We start from the raw sequence: 17316 nt of genomic DNA, 5'->3' as shown, positions 1-17316 counted from the left end.
GCATGTCCATCTGCACCACATCCTTAGGCTGGGACAGCTGCCACAGGTCCTTGCTGAGTAGCAGCTGCTGCAGCCCAGAGTCAGGGGGACAAGAAGGAGGGGTTGCCTGGGGCCCTGGATGCCCACAGGCTGAAGGCACTGCTTAGGTGCAGTGTGACAGCATAGCTGTCCCAACAGGCAGATAGGCAGAAGCCCTTGTGGGTGCTATGGGGTTGAGGGGTATGCTTAGCTCTATGCAGCCTGTCCCTGCAGCACTTACTGGCAGCCCCACCACAGTGCTTACTCCTATTTAAGCCCTGCTGGATTAGTCATGCAACTTTGCCTGGGTCTACTCCCCCAAGTAACCGTTAGTTACCTACCTGCTGCAGCAGCCCTCTGATACTGCGGTCTGGATCTGTGCCGCCTCTTGGAGTTGCTCCCCCAAAAGCAGGCTACAACAACCTGGGGACCCCGCCAGAACCTGCCGCCCTGTGCTGCTGCTGGCTCCTCTGCCTGCCTGCTCCCACACACTCATGATGCAGAGCCTGCTGTGGCCACAGTATTCAGTCCTGGCTGGCGACAGAACTCACCACAATCCCACCCTTGGCCCTGGCTCCCCACACCACCCTGCCTTGTTGCCGCAGGACCATTCATTTAACCAATGTAATTAGAGGAGGTTAAACGCATAATTTTTTAAATGACATTTCCATCCCTGGATCAGAAACAGATCTCAAAAGGCAGGTGTTAAAGGGAAGCCATCAACAAGGGGGGCTATTTCTGTAGGAGCCACCCAAGAACTGTTGCTTGTCTGATCAATGCTACTGAATATTTTTTATCAGTGCACCAGGCTAGGAAGTCTTTCCCAGCAAAGACTGGAGATGACAAAAACTGTTGAGGTAGTAAACAAGTTACGGGTACAGATTGATCTGAATGGTGTTTTCATACAGGCAGATGCTAAGTTATGTTTCTAGGAACAAAAATGCAAGCCTGGACACTACCTTGGAAAGTGACTTAGGAGTCTTCACAGATAATCACTTCAACACATCACGGCTAACAGAAATAATGGGATCCTTGGCTAAATGAGAACCGTGTTATCAAAGTAGGGAAATGGTTGTGTCCTTGAACAAACCATCAGTGAGACTGATCAGAATGCAAGTGGTCCAGTTCATGTGTCCACACTTCAGGAGGAATGTGGGAATATCAGATAGAGTACAAAGGAAGGCCACGAACAATCCAGAGGCTAGAAAGAAAACCTCGTGGAGATCAATCTAATCAATATCTGAATGAAAAGCCTGAAAGGCAGCTGGATGAGTACATATAGGTAACTGTCCAAAGAAAGGTAGAATAGTAGGTTTTTCAACCTTACTCAGAAAGGCGTAACAAGGCTCAAGTGGTTGGAAGTTTAAATTAAATAAGATGCAATCTTCTAGTCATAAGGGAAATTATACAATGGAATATAGCAAAAGCTTTGGTTTCACCACTGTCTGGAACCTTTAGAAAAAAATATCTAATTTTATCTCAAGAGTTATTCTTTAATCCAGCTTCCGAGAGATATACTATATGTTCACCTTCCTCTACAGAGCAGAACATATTTCACCTGCTCAGGCTACCTGGGTAGCTCAACCTAATCAGTTTTCTGTTGTTGCAGGTGCCACAGGCTTTGATGACATTCTGCCTCTTGCACCATTCAGCTAGATTAGATCATTTCAGCCTGCACTGGAATAAAGTCTTTAGGATTAACAGAGTACTATGTTGAGGAAACAATGGCCTATGACAAATGGGAGATCAGACTAGATACTCTACTGGGATTCCTTTCTGGTCTTACACTCTATGAAACAAGTAGCAGTATCCAATCAGGACATATACAACTGAACAAAAATAACTGAGCAATTATATTCTGCATCCCACTCTCTCTTATAAGTTTACATACAGAAAGATAAAATACTTTTAGAAAATTAATGTATAATACCCTACCTTTTATATTTGACATTCAACAGTGAATAAACTGCGCCACCAATACACAGTGGATACAATAAATAGGACAAGTATTTCATAGCCTAAGGGGGGAAAAGAAGTTATTTTCAGCAAGTGCATCAGCTCACATTTTAGAGACAGACTCTTCATGGAGTTAAGTAATAGGTTTTCTTTTTGCGCACAAAAGTTAAATATTTGAATTTCTTGTATTCCGAAGATTTACATCTCAGTCAATTTACACTTTTGAGTCTGTGCCCCAAGTGCAAAACAGGGCAGGAATGCTACAGTTTAAGTTTAGATTGCTAGGCACACAGTCAGCTTGTTTCAGAAGCAGGAAGTAAAAAGTCTTATCAGTGCAACTGGCAAAACATTTGGAAAAGCAGGGTATGAATTTCACAGACTTCAGAATCTGAGGAATATGGGAGAGGAGTTAGCTCCCAAGATATACATCTTTATACAAGAATTATTTGTAGTCCTGCTTTTCAGAGGTCATTAGAGTCATACTTTTAGCAATGTAATATAGGCAGAAATTCTAAATCTGCTTATAAAGGGTGCCTACAGACTTTTAGGGGTCACACTCTTACTCATGGCACCATGAATTACAGCACCCTGCACCAAACCAACTCACAGTTCACCTGGCTTGAGCCTGCCTGCACTGGCCCTGGCCAGCAGGGGTAGGGGCATTCCACCAGCCTCCCATAAGGCTGCCAAAATGCCCCTCTCCCCACACCCCAGCTCCAGCTGCAGCAGAGCCAAGTCAGCAGCTATGTACTGCCCTTTTCAAGAGGCTCAGCTGGCGGGGGGGGCGGGGAATCTCCCTTCACCCACCCATAGTAGGAGCCTCTTGACAGCAGCAGCACACAGCTGTCAGCTGGGCTTTGCCACAGCCAGAGGTGGAGTGGAGAGGAAGCCCGCTCGCAGGACACCCCAGCTATGTCAGCTAGGATACTGGGGGGAGTCAGGCCAGGTCCACAAGGCGAGGGACCTCTGTTCGAGCTGGCCCTTCCTCCCTCTCTCCTCCCCACAGCTCCGGCCATGGCAAAGTTTAGCCAGCAGCTGCGTGCTGCTGCTGTCAAAAGGTGCGGGCAGGAGTTAGTGGCAGGAAGCCCCCCTTGCCTTGTAAGTCCCCCTCTCTGCTGGCAGCTACTCCGCCTGAGGTACTGGGGGGAGCGGGGCCAGGCCCATGAAGCAGGGGTCAGGGGCTGCCTTCCCCCACACCCTCCTGGGGCTCTTGATGCTGGGCTTCACTATGGCTGGAGCTGGTTGGGAAAGAAATCCCAGAGTAACTGACAAACCACATTTTTAATGATAAGTCAACATAACTGGAGGACTTTGTCTTACCTGGGTATCATATTCTTCTGTTTTCTTTTCAGATTCACTGTATTTACCAAACTGTAACAATTTTTAAAGAAAGAAAAGATGCAATTTGTTTATACAAAACTGAGGAGAAATACAGAACTGTACTTACTAGAAGAAAATAACATCAAAGTTAAATGAAAAATGTCCTGTCTACTTATGCACTAAAACAAGGGAGATGACACCTATTTAAACAAGGGAAATAAAACTTACTTAGACAAAACAGATGCAATATGAAGCACTATTTCATGGTGAAGGAGTCTCCTTTTAGATTTGTTTTCAGTTAAGGCCTATTTACCTTCAATGCCCAATAACCATTTTGGACAAGAAGATGTCAGTTACTGGCTAAATATCTTCAGTCCACCCAACCTCAGCTAAGGTATGAGTCCACAAATATCACAGACCCTTGCTATAATCTTGACCACAAGATGAACATGAGCCTGCAAGGTGATGCTGCGGCTAGTAAAGCAACCAAAACACTGGCTAGCATCCATAGATGCTTCTCAAGCAAATCCAGGGTCATCATTCTCCCCTTGTACTCAGCCTTGGTGAGGCCGCAGCTGGAGTACTGCATCCGGTTTTGGGCTCCACAATTCAAAAAGGATGTGGGGAAGCTTGGGGGAGTCCAGAGAAGAGCCACCTGCATGATCAGAGGTTAGGAAAACAGACATTACAACGACAGGCTGAGAGCTATGGGACTCTTTAGCCTGGAAAAGCGCAGGCTCAGGGGTGATCTGATGGCCACCTATAAGTTTATCAGGGGTGACCACCAGGATCTGGGGGAACATTTGTTCACCAGAGCGCCCCAAGGGATGACGAGGTCGAACGGTCATAAACTACTACAAGACCGTTTCAAGCTGGACATAAGAAAGAACTTCTTTACTGTCCGAGCCCCCACGGTCTGGAACAGCCTGCCATCGGAGGTGGTTCAAGCACCTACATTGAACACCTTCAATAGAAAATTGGATGCTTATCTTGCTGGGATCCTATGATCTATGAAGCTGACTTCCTGCCCTTCGAGTTGGGGGCTGGACTCATGATCTTCCAAGGTCCCTTCCAGCCCTAATGTCTATGAAATCTATGAAATAACATCCTCCCTCTCCAAATAAAAAGTTAATATTCCTGGTAATTTTAACACAGTAGCAAGAAAGGGTTTTGTGGTTGTAGGATAGGTAGCGGTATCTTTTTGGTCTTCTTTATGCCTCATTAAAAGAATAGCTCAATTCCACTTAAAAAAAAACAACTTTTACTGATCATCTTCAAAGCAGACAACATTGTTAGTGAAGCCACTATGTTGCTCCCCCTCACAAGCACTATTAGCATTACTCAGCAGGATATAAGCAGAGATAGCACTGCAGCAAGGGTTGGAGTGTTCTGTTAAGTAAAGAAATTGTGAAAAAATTGTTTTTCTAGTTTATTTTTGTTTTGAAACATATAAATGGGTTTATCAGTTTCCTTCCCTTTCCCAAGTCCATTTATTGTTATAGTGACTCATATTATTTTGATTAACTTATTTGAGAACTCTGGCATATGAGAAGTACTGTTCATTCACAGGATGAATAAAAGCAGACATTCAAAAAAACCCCCCAAAAAGTGAACGGTAAATGCAAGGTTTGTTTTGCCTAAATCAGAAGGAAGATGAAAAAACTGTCTAAAAGTTCTAGCAAGAGGACAAATGAATGACTGGCGAAAGGAATGTGACTTGCTTATGTGAGACCATGCTGAAAAGAAGAGAACTGATTAGAAAGAGACAGAGATTACATATATGTAAAACTAAATGTGTACAGACATTTGTACGTGCATGTGTGTGTGTGTGTGTAAACATATATTTGGCTAGAAGAATACATAAATATGTATATTTGTGTGTGTGGGCATGTATTCTTCCAGATCTATTTAAACTAAATAGCCAACTTATTAATGGATAAAAAGGGAATGGAGGACATCATAAAAAGAGAAATAAAAGGAGTCTACACTGATATGAAAGGATGGCCAAATGTGAGAAAGGACCAAATTGTACCTATGTGCAAGCACAATAGGGGAAAAATATGCTATTGCTTAACAATATTGTTCCACTGAAAAGAAAACTATAAAATGTTGTGTCCAACTTGCTGAAAATGCCATCCACGAATAGAGAGAAAAATCAGAGATTGGAGAACTTTGCGTATGTCAGCTGTCTTGGTGACAGCACGTGAACAGCATTGAGAGGGTCCAGAGGAGGGCCACCTGCGTGATCCAGGGACAGCAGGGCAGACCCTACGAAGAGAGGCTACAGGACCTTAACCTGTTCAGCCTTTGCAAGAGAAGGCTGAGGGGGGACCTGGTGTCCATCTATAAAGTCACTTAGGGGGGACCAGCAGGGTTTGGGAGAGACCTTGTTCCCCCTAGGGCCCCCCGGAGCAACAAGGAACAACGGCCACAAGTTGTTCAAGAGTAGGTTTAGACTACACATCCAAAGGCACTACTTCACAATCAGGGTGGCCAGGATCTGGAACCAACTTCCAAGGGAAGCGGTCATGGCTCCTACCCTGGGAGTCTTTAAGAAGAGGCTTGACGTTTGCCTGGCTGGAGTAATTTGAGCCTGGTTTTTCTCTCCTGCCCAGGGCAGGGGGTCGCACCTGATGATCTACAAGGTCCCTTCTGACCCTACTTCTATGAATCTATGAAACTTTGCCATTTGCTTAGAAAACATAATTGAAAATGAACAAGTTGAAAAAAATGTCAAGTGCAACCTTGCTTAACTTTTGATGTGCGTGTCCTCAGCACTTCAGTCCTACTAAGAAAGGACATGAACATACAAACAATTTACTGTGGGATGAAAAAGTGGGTGGTACTTTTCTGCTGTTCCACAGTAATTGCCCATATGTATGTACTTACCCTACAGTAAAATGAATGATACCGGCTTCACTTTGAGCTAAACTACCACAACTTAGCTTCCATTTATGGCAGGGTAAAAGGGTGCACACAGCCCTTATCATGGAGCAGCTAATGCACAGTCAAGTCCCACACCCCTGGTAACTTGCCTGTAGGTCTGCATTTGAAGTAATAAAACCTATCAAACTTTCCTAAATGACTCTGCAAAAGTTCAAACTCTTTGACAACCTCCCTAAGCTTTGTGGTTTGTTGAATGAACTAAGAGAACTAACAAGCTATCTTCCTCAATGACATTCATTACAGAGACGCAATTAATAAGTGCAATTTGCTGGACAGGCATCTGGCTGGGTTCATCTGACCCCAGCACTCTTTCCTGCCTAGGCAAGGGGTCAGACTCAATGATCTGTTGAGGTCCTTTCCGACCCTAGCATCTATGAATTTGTACCCAACTACCATAAAAACAGTAATGGAGAGAAATGGTGAGCAATTCCCCTAAAGTTTGTTGAAGAATTATCAAGAAGCTTTCTGAAAGTCCAAGCACAGTCATGGGGCAAAGAGTAAAGTTCTGCCAGATTTGCAACGAGCCAAGAAACAGAAAGTAACAATCCATTTTAATCATGGCAAACAGTTAACAAGTGGTGTGCCAGCATGGTGAAATATCGAAACCAAGACTAGAGAAAAGGAAGGAATTTCAGAGAAACTTTATCCAACCTACATAGGCAACACAGAGACAAATGAAATTCAATGCTGAAAAATGCAAGTTAGTATGCATTGGAAGGAATGATATTAACCCATTTCATTTAGTCAAATAGTTAACAAGTAACTGAGGAAGAATGTCAAATATCATTGTAGGTAGGTCAATGACATATCTATTAGCTCTGTAGCAAAAGGGAGAGGAATATTTACAATTCTTGAAAATATAATATTATGTACACATCACCGTAATACTAGCAATGATATTTAATGAAACTGAAAGACAAATTACAGTTAATAAAAAGGAATGCATTCAAGACAAAAGTTAAGGTCTGTGGAACAGTTTCAGAAGGCAAGTTTGGCAAAATTCAGAAGAAGTGGACATCAAAATATGGATATTTAGGTTAAACAGGATTATTAAAGGTCTGAAAGAATAGGTTGGAAATGATTTAGGAAAGGACAGGTTGGATATGATTTAGTTCATATCCAACCTGTTATGTTAGAGAGAAACCTCTCCTATGGTGGCTGATCTGGAATTGCACTGGAAGAATTATTTTCTTATATTTCCCTGTGGGAGCAGATCCTCAGCTGGTGCAATCAATAACTCCACTGACTTCACTAGAACTCTGGCAATTTTACTAACTATGGATCTGCCTCCCACTGCTAGTTATTACCAGACAAGATGCAGGATTAAATGGGCTACTAATCTGCAGAAGTACATGAAACAGCTGAACTCAACGTGTGGCTTTTTGGTTTTATCTTATTTTTTAAAAAGAAATGATTGTGGAACTTTTTCTCGTCATCCCTGAGACATCAAAATAAAGTAAAGGAGAGCAGACTCTTCACCCAACTGTGTTGTGAGGTTAAACATATCGCTTTTAATTCACTGGCTAACTTTTAGAGAGATGGAAGAATGAAGTAATCTACATACATGTGGCTCCTTGCTTCCTTTCTCAAGGTAGCCTCCAGAATTAAGCAGGCAGCTAGGCATCTTAGAAGATGCTGATATTGCTAAGCTGAAAGTGTTCCCCAAGTAAATTTCATTAGCCTGCCACAGAAGAATCTACCATCATAAGCCAACTGTCACTAAAGGGCTAGGAAATTTCACTATCTACCCCATGATAAGAGCAGCCATTATATACCCAATTAACCTGATATGGGATGCTGAATGTGGAAGTTTTTCTGCTTGAAAGGATTCAGCAGTTGCAGCAGCTCATTTTCACAGGACTGCTCCATGACATGGAAACACATGGCCTAAATCACCATGTAATAATTCAATGCTTCAGAAATCCAACACAGAATTTGCAGAACATTTCAAAGACAATTCACAGTGACTCGTAGAGATATCACACCTAAACTAAAAGTTCACTACAGCGCACTGCCTGACTCAATGTTAATAAATGAAAGAAAGCCTGGGATGTATTGAACATGAAGCATAACCACTTGGTTCTGAAGACTGATGTCTAAATATGCAGGCTCATCTCATGTTCATCAATTAAAATTCAAATTTCAGTGCAACTAATTTATAGTCTCATTCCTTGTGAGTGTTGTATCCACGCCAAAGCCATCATAATTAGTAACATTTCTGGCCGCTTCAAAAAAGAAAGTATTTGAATGGTTAACATGCAGAGATGCTTCTTTCACATCAAGGCTTAGACATATTTCCATAAGGCAAACATTGCTAATTGTTCTGCAGAAAATGTCTTAATCTTTTCACATTATTGACCCAATACAAAATAATTTTCCTAATGCAAAAGCTGACTAGTGAAAAACCAACTTCTAGTTCCATAACAATTTTTTGAACTTTTGTATAATGTGATCTACCTTATTTTGTTTATTTGACATTTATTTCCAGCCAAGCCGTTTTGTAATGTGAACAGGAGCAGACAGCTTAACACATCCAGTTATTATGAAGGAACAAAGATACAGTACCTGAAATGTTGGTCTTATGCCTTTCCATTTAATGGTCATTTTCAGTGCTTTCTTCACTTTCCAGAGCTGTGGTGCAAGTTACAAAAAGACAAAGATTTTTGTTATCAAGAGTAACTTATCCAACATGACTAAGACTATCTGATTCTATTTGTGAGACCTGAACACTTGGACTCCTGAAGGAGTAGCAGACTGAAGTCAGCAAGTCAACTGAATTATTTGGAACTACAAATTATTCAAGATGTAAGAGTATCTAAATCTAACCCTAAGATACACAGTGAACAGTAACAAACTCAAGTAAAGCAGATACCCCTACTATTTAGTTTCAATGTCTACAAAATTATAAAATAAGATTGGTTAAGTAGAATTGTACCCTGTGAAATGCTACAAGGGAAAACATGGAAATCATCTTCTATATACCATGTTTGTTTTTCCAACAATTTTATTCCACTTTTCTAATTTCTAAATGTAATGTACAAATGAAGCTAAACTACCAGAGATAACTGCCATCGTTTTACTGTAGATGTCAATGACAAAAGCAAGAATATATTACCCATCTATATACAACTTCAAACTTAAGTTTGCATTCAAAAACAGAATTAAAAACAAGTCATGAATTATAATGAATGTAAACAGGTAGCATATCAATGTAAAATTATATATATTTATGTAGGACTTTTTTGGTTTCTCTGTTACACATTGTAACAGGAAATCTGTGAAATTAAGCTATGGCTAAAATTTGTCCATGGCAGCCCTACTTCTCATTGTTAACATTTTTAATACAAGACTGACTACATGAGAACTGTTAAAGAACTGGAACCTGGCTAGTTTTGGTGCCATAGGAACATATTACTTAAACAAACAGATTGGACTCAGGCCATGTTTAGTGATTATTCATTATCATAAAAACTGAGAAAGACAAACGTGTTTACTAAGGCCAGGTGCACATACTGTTTTAGAACTGGCACTGCCAAATGTAATCTCACCGTGTAGAACACCACAAAGCTTAGTGCATGGATGGCAAAGGTGAAGACTTTTATTAGCACCTGCACTTCCTACCCTCTCCAACAACATGACCCTCATTCCACTTCAGCTTTTTAACACCTAAAAACAAAAAGCTGTTGGAGCTACTGTGGCTGTTTTATATAACACAGGCTATGTGCACATTTAAATAATCTAGGAGAATTCTCCCAGATTTGTCCTCCTGATAAACTTTCCCAAACTTGCATGTACAGGCATATGAATGCTGAGGCCCTGAAGAGTGGAGAGCTTCTAGTGCTGACACTGTATAGCCAGGGAGGGGAGCAGGGGGATCCTATGAACACATCTTAGCATGCTCTACAGGCTTCCATAGTCTGCCTGGCAACAGATGGCAGCAGTGCATATGGCAGCCCTGACTGGCTGACCCAAGCTGCCCATGGTCAGCGTGTGTTTCTGTGCAGCATAATGTAGGGATTGCAAAGGAAGCATGTTCTGCTCCTTGCTGGTGCAACAGAATCCAGTGAGTAACACGCTATTTCCCTGGGAGGGTGGGGGCAGGAAGGGGAAGGGAAATGCTGAAAGACTATTTTTTCTTCCAAGTGAGCCACGGTACATATAGACATTCAGTGTCCCAGGAGAAACAGTCCCAAGAATTATTTAACCCTGGTCATTCCCAAGTTATTTTCCTCCTAGAGTACTCATTTTTACCTTGAGAAACCATGAACATGTGTACTTCATGGTTTCTCCTGGGAGAGCCACAATTCTCCCAGTAGAAACTGAATGTCTCCCTGGGGTCATAGTCAATAAAACTCCTCAAAAGCAAGGAAATTAAGAAGTTAGTTTATAAGCAGTTATACAGACTCTATGCCTCTCCCTAGAGGTGCACACCTTAGCAGCACTGCATATGCAAAACCCTACAGCCACAAATTTAAGTCTGCCAGCATGAGACATCCAGCCCCCTAATATTCTGATGAAAATCCCAATGAAAATATGCATAAAGATAAGCTAAAAGGAGACAGTTATGACTGTCACATACAGCCTGTTGTATACAGTATCTGTAGTAATGTTAAGGTGTATGCCCTCAGGTAGAAAGCACTAGTAGGTGACTGAACTTTTAATTTCTTTTTGGCAGTTTCCTTCTGATATCTATTTATGTTGTATGTGGAGGAACCGCGTTCAACTAATGTTAAATATTCAGAAAGCATAAAAGCCAGAGTTATACTGGATACATTATATAGTTATAAGTAATAAAAGCTTTTTAAACTTGAGAGATAAAAGTTTAAACTATTCTTTTAAATGTGTTTGAGAAAAAGCTTATACTCCTGAAAAGTATTTTACCCTTAAATTAGGCATATGAATTCAACCAAAACTATTTGTAGGATTGTCCTTTTTTTAAAAATTAAATGTTTACATTATCTTTTTTTTATTTTTTATTTTTTTAAAGCTAAATTTACTGGAATGTTCTGGCTATTTTATGATCCTCTTCAACCTTGCATCTATGGCAAATAATGGAAAACATGACTATACATTTGTAAAACCACCTCTTGCATAAAATTAAGTAAAAAATGATCTATCTATACAATCTACCAAATGTACCTAGACAATGGCTTATGTGAAATTCAGAGTTATGGTCAGCCAAAAACCAGATTTTTCTTCTGTGGAAAAAGTTTACATTTTTATTTTTCTCCCCATTCTGAGTCATGAGAAAAAATAAAATCTGAAATGCTTAAATATGCTCTTTGCCTGCCACCCAGCCTGGTTTCCATCATTTTTTTCACAGACTCAATCCATTCAAAAAGAAAAACGTCTAATTAGATATCTGACCAGCTTCAGTCAGAACAAATCAAAGAATTTAGTCCTGGTCTTAAATCTGAAAACCCATTCTGAAGCAACTTTCTAAGCATTTACCAATGAAATATTGAAATTTTAAAGAATGTGATTGATTCCTTAGTACTAAGTCCAATCCCTATTTTAAAAGCAAAAAATCAACTCAACCTTAACTGAAGCATGGCTGATGCCTTCAAATTACCATTTTTTATACTTAAACTCTAATATAATGGTGATTTGCTGTTTGAAAATGATGGAAAAAATCCATTAAAATGAATAAATAGTATGGAATATGTTTGAAGTAAAAATTAAAAATGTTTTGTGCAGGTAAATTATATGGTAACAGATAAACTGTTTCTCTTCCCAGGCTAAAAAAAAAAAAAAGATATACAGAAATCAACATTTCAAATTTATTCATTAGAAAAATATTGTATTAAGATTCCAAGAGCAGCACTTTGTGGACTGTATAACCATAAATCAAACTCGATAAGATGCTAAAATTGAATACACATACCAGTAATTTAGGTAAAAACACAATACTGCAATGTTGTACGTATTCCCAAAAATAAGTGTATAAAACCAGGATATTTGGTTTGGGAATCCCTTGTTGCAGGAAAATAATTGCCATAAATCTTGAAGAATTTCAGTTTCGATTTTGTACAAAATTTCAGTGAGCTAACTATATGGGAATTTCAAGGTCTGCACTGTTGCAGGGTAGGCATAAAAAATGTTTAAAAGGTGCAAAATCAGTTATGAAATCGGTCCATAAAGAAATATAATTCCTGAAGTAACTGAAATTAACCTGGGAATATACAAAGAGAAATGCTGTCATTTGGGGGAGTGTTTTTTGCAACTTTTATAAAAGCTGAACCTGCATTTTTGATGAAAAATTCAAATTTTAACTACAAACACATAACTTTAAAATTTAACAATTTAAAGAGCAATTGAAAACATGTGTTATGAGGTACTTCTTTCCTGTGCTCACTATTTACAACCTTAAAGGACATGATTAATTTAGAAGTAGCATTTAAAACCCTTGTACACAGAGATAAAATTACTACTCCAAAAACTTGAGCTAAAACTCCGTTGGGTAAAGAGATTTGTTTCCCAGTCCACCTGTGCATTTCACAACATGGGACAGTTTACATAGTTTAAATAATAAATCATAAAAGGTAACAATACCTCCACTGCTTAAGAGAACAAATTAAAAGAAATTATTCAGGACAATTTGAATGGGATTCCTGTAGCAAAAGAAAATATTTTCAAATAATCTGTTTAAAAAACATGGTTAATAAGTAAATATATTAAATGAGCAATGCCTTTAGTGACTAACTAAATATCATCCCCCTAAAGACATAAGGTGCAAGAGCATTAGCAATAAAATACATATTTAGACATAAACACAATTCAGAATTACATGATCTCACCTCAATCACTGCACCAATACCTGCTGGAATCAGCACCAATAAACTTGTTTGTTCATCCAAGAGGAACAGAAATATCACTACAGTACTGAAGCATCGCCAAAGCACTGGTAAGAAAATACACAAACTTTTTAATAGTATTTAGATATTACAGTAACTGACACCTCTGCAAAAGACCAACTATAAGCCCATTTCCTGTACTTCTCACTGTCTTTCTGTTTACCTATTTGAGCTGCTTCCTCATGTAAAATTACTTGTGAGACCATAGATGATTACAGGAAGTTACATCACAACATAATCACAATTTTACACAGCAAGTACCTAGATGCTCAGTCCTACTGAAAATAAGCAAAGTAAATAACTGAGGAACAAAACACTGCTCATTTCCTCTTATACTTAAGGATGGGGGTATGAAAATTTAATACTTGACGTAAACAAATTATTTATACAGTTTAACGTGCTGTAGCAATGCCGTATGTGAGCATTTTGAGATATTACACAAATTTATTATTCATGTTAAGAGGAAATTTGTTATGAAGAAATCCACAGGCAATAAAACAATTTTAACCTTTGAAATTCTTATGGATCAATTTATGTTTAAAACTCCTGTAAGGCCTTTATACAAAATACTAGCCAACTGCCCATCAAGAACGATGTGGAGCGGGACAGGAAGGAACACAGCCCCGTGTCCCACCCCAGCATCAGGGCCTGCTCCCCCTTCTCTCCTGCTGCTTGGGGTCTGGTCCTGCTCCTCCCTTCCCCTCCGTGGCGGTGGAGGGAGGGGAGGAGCAGGCCTGGGCCCAATGCAGGGGGTGTGGGAGATGACTGAGCCCAAGGGTAGGGAGAAGTCAGCTGGCCGTAGGGGGGAGGGAGGGGGCAGCAGGCCCAGTCTGACGTGGGGAGATGGGAAAGGAAGCCTGCTCCTCCCCTTCCCCGCTGCTGCCACATCAGGCCAGGCCGGCAGCTCCCCACCTCCCACGGTGGGTCAGCTTCTCCACCCCACCCTTAGACCCACTTCTCTCCCCCTGCCCCACACTGGCCAAGGCCCAGGCCCACTGCTCCCCTCCCCTCACCACTGCATTGGCCTGTGCTGGCCTTGCAGGCAGCAACGACAGAAGTGGGAGGGGCTGGCCGAGGTCAGCTCCAGCTTGCAGGGAGCAGGGCAGGGGGGCCTTGCTCCCACCCACCTCCTCCACCCCCCATGTCCCCACCATCATGGCCATGCTCCCTCGCGCTGCCACCTCCTATCCCAATGCTGTATTTGCACTCTGATTGGTTGTTTCACTCAGCCAATCAGAGTGTGAATAAAGTGTTACAGATAGACAGACAGCTAGATTACGGCTTTTATAATATTACAATATTTTTGAATGTCTTTAATAAATGCAAAATATATTTTATGGAATTCTTTGTGCTATGGTCATCAAGCAGTAATATCATTCTATTTGAGTTCCAAGCAGCGTACAAATTCTTTCCTCCTGGGAAATTTTTTTGGAAAAAGATTCTTATTTATTCCAAAAGTAATCAGAATTAAATAGGGTAAGTAGTATTTAACAGGCATACTTCCAAACTTCTAGGGCACAATGGTCAACCACTAGCCTTCAGTTTTTGTAAGCAGCAGAAATTTTTTTCCACATATGGATGGGAAGACAACAAATATTTAAATTTGGAAATTTTCACTCTATTCTCCTAAAAATCATATTCCCCATAATCAATCATTTGTAAAGATATTTTAGAAAAATTCTCCAAAATAAAATCCATCGCCAAATAAATGCAAACATTAGTGTTATCCTAAGTATCAGATAAGAATTTGTCCATCTTCAATTTTTTGATAAAATAACTACATATTGTGATTAAGGCACACCACTCTCTGCTTGATGATCATACAAAAATAATCTCATTTTTTTTATAATCTCACTTATCTGCACGTTAAAATGAAAAGAGTAAATCCATAGTTTAATTATTGTACCCCTTGTATAACGTGCCATACCTGCTTTTGTTGACATTCCAATCATGCTCTTCTTTTTCTTCCAGAAGCTGATGTCATTCTTGAATGCCAGGAAATCAAAAAGAAGCTGCAAACGACAAGACAGATACTGATGATTTCCTTGAAACCTTAGCTTAAACGAGCCTGAATACTGAGCTGATTAAAAAATTAATTTACTATTCTGTAATTAAGGCAAGTTGGTTTCATTACATAAAATTGAGACACAAATGACCTACTTTCTCCTAAGAAAAAGCTTAAGACAACATAGTCTGTGAGTGAGACTCAAGCTTAACAATACACTGCAAATCATCAAGAGCAACTAGGGACACAGAATACTCCCAGAGCCAGAAAGTGCCAAGTGTAGTAAGACAGAGGGATTCAGGGCTCCCAGGCACCTTGTGAACTCACATTAGGAGCTAAAGGGACCAACAACTCTTACAACCTCAAATAAAACAGAGTAGGAGGAGTCTTCCAGCCCTGGGTGCTGAATGGTAGGCCCCTAACAGATGTTACACTTAAGACACGATTAACTGGTTGGTAAATCATGTCTTTAAGTAGTGACCTGACCACATGCTTGTTCAATTAAGATAAAATGAAGAATAAGCTACAACAGCGGTAGGCAATGTTTTTTGGCCGGAGTGCCAAAAAACCCACAATGTCTACCTTGGAAGGTGCTGGAGTGCCAACACGCCTGAGTCCAGAGCAGCTGTTTGCAGCCTCCTGGCTGCAGTCAACCCACGGAGCCCAGTCTGCTTGCAGCAGGGCTTGCAGCCTCCCAGCCGCCTGCTGGGAGCAGCCTGGGCTCCGTGGCTGGCAGAAGCTGCTTAGAGCCCAGGCTGGCAGTGGTGTGCTGAGCAAAATGGCCTTGTGTGCCATGCTCGGCATGCGTGCTGGGGGTTGATGACCCCTGAGCTACAAAGTTATAACTCAAAATATATGTATTAACATTGTGAGTGGTTCCTATCACACTTTTAATTAAGCGTGTGGCCAGTACTCCCAAACACCAAAGTGTACCAGTGCTCTTAAAGAGTCCCAGGGGCTGGGACTGGCTCATCAGTTCCCAGGCAGGGGAGCACAGAGAGCCAAGCCTGCTACTTGTTGGTGCAGAGGGAGCTTGGGATCATGATCCCAGATTCCCCCTGCACCAGCACGTAGTGTGATGGGACCTGATGCTCAAATCTCACAATTGTACCTCCTGCCATGTACGCATGGCATTGCAAGAAACGTGGTTTTTGGGATCACACATCAAATCCCATCATGGCTTTAAGTTACCGTCCATCAGAAGCAGTAGTAACAGAATGAATTTCACTGTTTGGAGAGAAGTTAAGACAGTGACACAAAGGTTGGAAGAGTATTTGAAGGGGGAAAGCAGCTTGCTAAAGACCTGATAGTTTTCTGAAATCTGTAAGACTAGGTCCTAGTGGCTCTCAGCAATAATGTTCATATTGTAAAGAGATTACTTAAGAACACTAAATACCTACTACCAACTAGCAAGTTTAAAAGGCCTTGAAGCCAACTTAAATATTTCACAGGGCTATGGATGATGTAGAATCAGTCTGAGAATCAAAGAACCAAAATCTGCATCCTACTTGCTCTCCCCTCTCTGCTATGTCAAGTGGAAACACAGAAGGGCAGAGAACTAGAGCCAATGTTCACAAATATTCTAATTTTAATTTCTTGAATTAATTCAGGTTAAAGACAAACAATAAAATAGTGCAGTATCAATTTAAGTTATATATTTTTACTTGTCAATGAAGAATGTTAGGTTTTCAGTTTCATAGTAGCTAGGGTCAGGAGGAACCTGATCAGATCATCTAGCCCGACCCCCTGCCACAGGCAGGAATGAATGCTGGGTTCACAAGATCCCAGACAGGTGATCATCTAACCTCTTTTTGAATTTGCCCAAGGTAGGGGTGAGAACCACTTCCCTAGGAAATTGGTTCCAGATTCTGGCCACCCCAACTGTAAAATATTGCCTTCTGATCACTAACCAAAACCTATTCCCCACCAGCTTATTACCATTGTTCCTTGTCACCCCAGGTGGTGCTGGGGAGAATAGGGCTCTTCCTATTTGCTGATGATCTCCCCGATGAGTTTGTAGGCAGACACCAGGTTCCCCCTCAGCCTCCTCTTGCCGAGGCTGAACAGGTTCAGGTCCCTCAGTCTCTCCTCATAGGGCTTGTCCTACTGCCCTCTCACCAAAAGGGTGGCCCTCCTCTGAACTCTCTCCAGGCTGGCCACATTCTTTTTAAAGTACAGTGCCCAGTACTGGACACAGTACTCCAATTGCAGCCTGAC

At 40.9% G+C, this 17316-nt stretch overlaps 1 protein-coding gene across 1 annotated transcript in view; it reads right to left on the bottom strand.

The window, feature by feature from the left end:
• Positions 1–17316, bottom strand: part of CLPTM1L (CLPTM1 like) — a 57581-nt gene that overhangs the window by 18069 nt on the left and 22196 nt on the right. Inside the window, exons 8-12 of the mRNA XM_019509207.1 lie at positions 15022–15106; positions 13038–13141; positions 8806–8871; positions 3295–3345; positions 1954–2036 (exon numbers count right to left, since the gene is read on the bottom strand). Of these exons, the coding sequence (XP_019364752.1) occupies positions 1954–2036; positions 3295–3345; positions 8806–8871; positions 13038–13141; positions 15022–15106 (389 nt within the window). The remainder of the gene's footprint in view (positions 1–1953; positions 2037–3294; positions 3346–8805; positions 8872–13037; positions 13142–15021; positions 15107–17316) is intronic.

The sequence above is a fragment of the Gavialis gangeticus genome, unplaced genomic scaffold (genome assembly GCF_001723915.1).
Source record: "Gavialis gangeticus isolate Ggan-Ray unplaced genomic scaffold, GavGan_comp1, whole genome shotgun sequence".
NCBI lineage: Eukaryota > Metazoa > Chordata > Crocodylia > Gavialidae > Gavialis > Gavialis gangeticus.
This window is presented reverse-complemented; position numbering and strand designations above follow the sequence as displayed.